At 43.5% G+C, this 6,093-nt stretch overlaps 1 protein-coding gene across 2 annotated transcripts; it reads right to left on the bottom strand.

Moving 5' to 3' along the window:
* Positions 1 to 1,892: 1,892 nt before the first annotated feature.
* Positions 1,893 to 5,763, bottom strand: LOC123143365 (serine/arginine-rich splicing factor RS41). Of its 2 annotated transcripts, XM_044562281.1 has the most exons (7): positions 5,616 to 5,689; positions 4,276 to 4,412; positions 3,385 to 3,726; positions 3,094 to 3,206; positions 2,776 to 3,011; positions 2,321 to 2,668; positions 1,893 to 2,241 (listed from the first exon to the last, which is right to left on the bottom strand). In XM_044562281.1, exons 4-7 carry the CDS (start codon positions 3,187 to 3,189, stop codon positions 2,199 to 2,201), a joined length of 723 nt encoding a protein of 240 aa, XP_044418216.1. In that variant the 5' UTR covers positions 3,190 to 3,206; positions 3,385 to 3,726; positions 4,276 to 4,412; positions 5,616 to 5,689; the 3' UTR covers positions 1,893 to 2,198. The 2 variants fall into 2 exon arrangements, with proteins under 2 accessions (XP_044418216.1, XP_044418215.1); XM_044562280.1 differs by lacking the exon at positions 3,385 to 3,726 and having other exon boundaries at positions 5,616 to 5,763.
* Positions 5,764 to 6,093: the final 330 nt, after the last annotated feature.

The raw sequence follows: 6,093 nt of genomic DNA, 5'->3' as shown, positions 1-6,093 counted from the left end.
CTTCCTCCCCCTGCTTCGCCTCTTGCATCTCCTCGTCCGTCACCACCATCTCCTCCTCCGGCACCTCCTTGTCCGAAGTAAGGCAGATCGTAATGCTTGAGGCGCGCATCTCGCCTGGATCTCTGTCTAGCGCTCCGGTGTCAGCAGCTTGTAGTAGCTAATAACCGGATTTAGGGCCAGTTCTTTTGGTGGCTTCTAGAATAAGCTGAAATAAGCTGCCCCCTACCTAGCTTATTCTAGAAGCCCAACTAAATTTATTTATTTAGAAGCCTACTAGTCGCCTAGTAGTTAAGACTTGACTAGTAGGCTTCTAAAAAAAATTGGTTGGGCTTCTAGAATAAGCTAGGTAGGGGGCAGCTTATTCTGGAAGCCAAAAAAACACTCCCAGTTCAAAGGGATTAGATCCTGCGTCTTGAGGGTTGGTAACACGATGCACTAACCAGTCCACCAACCCGCGTTAGGTGATCAGGTATTGCTTCTTCATCCTTTTCTTCTAACATCTTTTCCTTCTTTCAATTTTTTTTTCATTTTTTGTCCTTTTCTTATTCGCAACGGTTTTGTTCTGTTTTTTATTCTTTGTTCGAACTGAAAAAAGATGTCCTTCTTCTATGTTCGACGAACATTTCAAATCAGTCAACATTTTTCGAAACTAGATGAAATTTTTTAAAATTCATTGAACTTTTTTTCAAATTCGTGAACATTCTCTTTATATTGATGATTGTTTTTCAAATTTGATGAACTTTTTTCATATCTGATGAACCTTTTCCAAATCCGATGAATTTTTTTCATATCCGATGAACTTTTTTTCAACTTCGATGAACTCTTTTCAAAATCGATGCTTTTTTTCTTCAAATTTGTGAACTTTTTTCAAAATCAGTGAACTAATTTTCAAACTCGATGAACTTTTTGTCAAAATCGATGAACCTTTTTCAATATTGATGATTTCTTTTTCTCAATTGATGAACTGTTTTTCAAAAAGGATGAACCATTTTCAAATCCGATGAAGTTTTTCCAAAATTGATGCTTTTTTTCTTCAAATTTGAGAACTTTTTTCAAAATCGGTGAACTAATTTTCAAACTCAATGAACTTTTTTGTCAAAATCGATGAACCTTTTTCAATATTGATGATTTCTTTTTCAAAATTGATGAACTTTTTAAAAAAATGATGAATTTTTTAAAGTGTGTGAACTTTTCTTCCAAAATGATGAATTTTTGTCGCGAAGTCGATTAACCTTTTCAAATCCCCGTTTAAAAAAATCTAAGTGATTAATAAATAGCGCGCACGCTTGGTCTTATATAGTTAGTGTTAACATCAATCACAATTGTTTACTGGCTATAGTGGTTAGCATAGCTTAATGAACGTTGTGGCGATCGGAGAGCGGTGACATGAATGCGTCCTCACCTAAACCGGAGGAGGCGCCTGCCAGACCAATGAGATTTGGCGCCGGGCAACGGAGGAGCGACATGAATGCGTCCTCACCTAATCCAAAGGAGGCGCCTGTCAAACTGATGGGTTTTGGTGCGGGCCTAGCCCGTTAGACCGATGTGTCCGAGCGTCCCCATATCCGACAAAAAAAAGTGAGTATGCAAGCTCCCTAAAAAACATAGTTTAAGCTAAAAAAGACATAGTTGTGCAAACACACGCATGCAGTAACCCTCTTATTTCGCAGAAGTATGATATGCCCATATTTATAGTTCATCTTGGGAGTGGAAGAATTAAACAGCTTCATGTGAAATTCCATCCACATGAATTGATAATCAACCATTTAAAAATTGCCCAGAAATCCAAGAAAGCAACACTGCTTGCAACATGTCCAGGGCTATGCTGCTGGCATATTGCTACAATAGAACCCTGGACATGTCGACCAGCACAAAACAGAAACAACAGCAGAGAATAGGAACATGAAAGAATAACCAAAGTGCAAAGCTAGAATAGTGCTGTCGGTCGATACACGGTACATCTCATCGCTCCGCAAATGGTCTCACTGGAAGAATCCGTTTGGACAAAGTTTAAGCTAACAATCATCACAGTTCAAACCAAATCGACAAAGCATTCAGCTAGAGCTAGCTAATAGAGAGATATTACAGAAGTTTCTGGCTACTTAACATAACCAACTTGAGTGAGCATCACACTATGACGGGTGCAGCCATTTGGTCCGAAGCAGGTGGCGTTGAGCGCAACCATCCATGGTACAGTTTCAGTCCCTATCTTCCCTTGCAGGCGACCTTGCAGGCGAGCGGCTGCGCAGTGGAAAATAAGCTCAGTGTGGCGCCTCAACGCGATTTAGCAAGCACAAGGAAGCATTTTGAGCGTACTAACCTTCGGCGCCTGTCATAGGCAGGACTGGCTTCACGGCGTTCACGGTCATACTTGGGGCTAGCCCTGTCATCCCCTTTGCCGCCGTATGGGCTTCCACCACGGACATAGTCAGGGCTATCTCTGGCACCACCCTTGCCATAGTCCGGGCTGCCCCTCTCCCTGCCCCTGCCATAGTCTGGGCTGCCCCTTTCTCGCCCTCTGCCATAAGGACTTGCCGACCTACCACGATTGTCCCTTCTGTCAGGAGATCTATCACGGCCTCCTCTCCTGTCTGGACTGTACCCGTTCCTTTTTTCATCATCGTCACGAAGTGCATACTCAACAGAGATGACCCTGTCCATCACAGTGCTGCCAAAAGAATGAATTCAGTTACAATCAAGCTATTACTGCAGGCCATATATGTAATAACAGGGCAAGTACTCCTTACAAGCACATCAAGAAACAAGTGTTAGTACCTTCCATTAGTAGCGTCCAGAGCTTTAGTAGCATCCTCCTGTGTTTCATACTGGACAAATGCAAAGTTCCTTCTGATTCTGATATTTGCAATCTTGCCATACAGATCAAAGTGCTTCTCCAGATCTCTTGTCCTTGTGTTGATCGGATCAAAGTTAATCACAAACAAGGTTTTGGTTGGTTTCACGCTGCTTGGAGATCTCTTCCCATTTCCTTTCCGACCACCACTGCGATCCTCCTACACAAATAATAGACGGCAGGTATTAAGAAAAATAAGGCTACTGAGAGATGACTTTTATTATTTGTTTACAACTGCACACCTTTGTCCATTCGACTCTCAGTCTCCTCGCTTTTCTACCAAAGTCAGTTCTGTCAAGTCTATGGATAGCATCTTCAGCATCACGTTCATCTTCCATGTAGACGAACGCAAATCCTTCAACGTTGAACATGGAAAAGTGACTAGTTATTTAAAGTAACTCACACATTTTACTAACCCTTAGGGTAAACAGATAAAGGCGAGTATGGTGATCAAAATCTTTGCAAGATATAAAAAACTGCAAGATCACCTCGGGAAGCTACAAATTGATACGTCAGCACAAATAGAAACAGACCTTTTGTATGTTGCACTAAATGATGTCAGAGTATGATAATCCGAACGTTCGTGGTACACCAAAAGAGGTGGTGGTGCTGCCGGTGGAACCTCTACTCTTCTCCAGCCGGCCATGAGATTGGCATGGTTGGATCGACGTGGGAGAGTGTAACCGGGCGGGGGAGGAGGGTGCAACATTGATGTAAAAGTAAGACATCAGTCACGAGGTGGTCGTTTCCAAGTGACAGATGTCATGGTGGACTGTGAACTCCTGGAAATGGACAGGGCATGAGGCAGGGGCTCAGGCAGGAAAGGTAGAGCCCAGTCCATCAACCAGGATGAGCACAGATGCTTCATGATATTCCTGCGGCAAAGAAACAATTGAGTACTGGACCTAAACTTTAAGAAATTAAGTTCTTTTTTCTAAATTTATCCTGGTTTGGAGTTGTCCAATGACTTTGACAAAATAACATAAACATAATCTGATTCTGTTGAACATTCTCTGGCCTGATACACTTTGTCCAATCATATCTTATAACAGACCGCAGTATACTGCACCGGGGATGGTTGAAGAAATGATGGCAGTCTTTGGAGCAACGAGGACGGCTGTTTCCACTTGGCATCCACCCAAACTTGTTGAAGCTAACTGAGCACACCATTCACTCCATTCCCTTGGAAGACTTGTATGGAGCTAATGTATTTGTGCACATCAATATCCTTCTCGAGTAAATAGCAGTTTGCACCAGGTAAATTGGATATGAAAAAACACAATTTAAAGCTGTTTACTCAAGCATTACACTTGTAAGTTTATTTCTTAGAAGAGTTTGTTGTCTTAATGACTGAGACCACCACGGCAAATCAGATGGTAAAAAGGGGCAACTTAAATCTAGAGAATGGACATGAACAGTCTTACCTGTCTTCATGTCAACTCGCTCCACTCTTCCATATTTGCCGAAAAGACGCTCGATTTCAGACTGGCGGGCATCATAGTCAAGGTTCCCGCAGAAAATTGGCCTCATGTCGCTGAACAAACAGCTCTTCTCCAAAAACCTATTCGAAGATAGAAGTCAGTGGAACTGTTAATCATGGACAATAATGATACACGTTCTCAATAGATAATAGCAGATTCACGCGGTCTCTGTTCCAGACATTTTACACAGAAACTAAAGACAAACATCACTAGCAGATTTGCAAAAAATCAGCACATTTGAGGCACTTATGAGGAGCTGTGCATTTGCTAGCTAGATTCATTTGCCCAAATGGGGTGCAAACTGCAGTGATAACCAAGTATCTAACGTACTGGAAGCTCAAACACCTCAGTGTCCAGCAATACTGATCATCTGACCAGCGAACTGGTAAACGCAAATATGTTTTACTGAATTGCAGACTCGATAAATAGTGTTGTTACAGTTTATCAACCAGCGTCAGAGTCTGTATGAGCGAATGAAAATTTCTAGGATGATAATACTATATCACTTCAAACGGTAGCACAAGAGAGTGGAGTAGCATCCATGGACCATGATACTCCCTCTGTTACAAAATAGTGCATCCAGATGTTAATGTTTTCTTTTCGGGAGAGCCTAGAACTCATTTAGATGAGATATAATTTGGTCTCATTCACCTTGAAAACAAAAACAGGTACAACCCACGTCAGCACACACGCATCTTATAGCATCACATCCAATGGCTATAAAAGGTGAATGAGACCAAACTATATCTCATCTAGATGAGTTCTAGCAAAACTGTTTCTTTTCTACGAACTTGGTCAAACTCTAGAAGGTTTGACTTTGGAAAAATCTACACATGCAGTATATTTTGGAATAAAATGAATGAACCCCCCAAGACCAAACAAGCAGAGAACAATAAACCGTAACAAAGCATCCCAGTGAACAACAACGTCAGCAGCACCTGACAAGCACGAGCAATTTTTCACAGCTTAAACAGCATACAAATTCTCGGTAGCAGGCACCGTTGCCAGATTTCTAGGTTTGGCGCAGCTAAACCGTATTCTCCCCTACATGCCCAGAATCCGCCAGCGCTCCCGGTCAGAAGGAGCTACAAAAATCAACGCAAAGCAAAGGCGAGCTAGAGTCCTATGGTGAAAAAACAAAAAATGGCCAGATCTGAGCTCCGGAGAGCTGAGGCGGCCGAGCGAGCGCCAGATCCAGGGGGGGGGGGGGGGGGGGGGGGGGGGGGGGGGGACGCGGACGAGCGCCGTGCTTCGGGGAGGAATCGTGGCATGCGCGAGGTTACCTTTGGAGGGCGGGGACGGCGAAACCCTAGGTTTCCACGGGCGCGGCTCCTTCGGTTTGGACCCGGCGGCGAAGGGAGCGGGGAGGACAGAGACGGGCAGGGCGAGACGGGCTGGTGGTCCGTGGCCCGCGAGGGGGAGGGAGGGGTTTATAGGTGCGAGGGAACACGAGGGGCTGCAAGGTGGGGCCCACCTGTCGGTGTGATGCATTTTTTCAGAAGATTACAAAGTTGGTGTGTAAAGTCAAACTTCCTAGAACTACAACTCTTTTTATTATTGTACTTTTATTACTGTCATGTGGGGGCCACCATTCGGGGCCATACACACTCTCTCAAACTGCGTTGTTCTCGTTCAGAGATAGATGAGTTTCAAATTCAACATACTCCCTCCGTCCGGTAAAGAGCGTGCGTTTGGCTTCAAAATTTGTCCACAAAAGAGTGTACTTCTATCTTCCCAATGCACTTTAAAGTAGAAAAAAAT

Source organism: Triticum aestivum, chromosome 6D (genome assembly GCF_018294505.1).
Source record: "Triticum aestivum cultivar Chinese Spring chromosome 6D, IWGSC CS RefSeq v2.1, whole genome shotgun sequence".
Taxonomy (NCBI): domain Eukaryota; kingdom Viridiplantae; phylum Streptophyta; class Magnoliopsida; order Poales; family Poaceae; genus Triticum; species Triticum aestivum.
The sequence above is the reverse complement of the archived record's forward strand: the minus strand, read 5'-3'. Positions and strand labels throughout refer to the sequence as shown.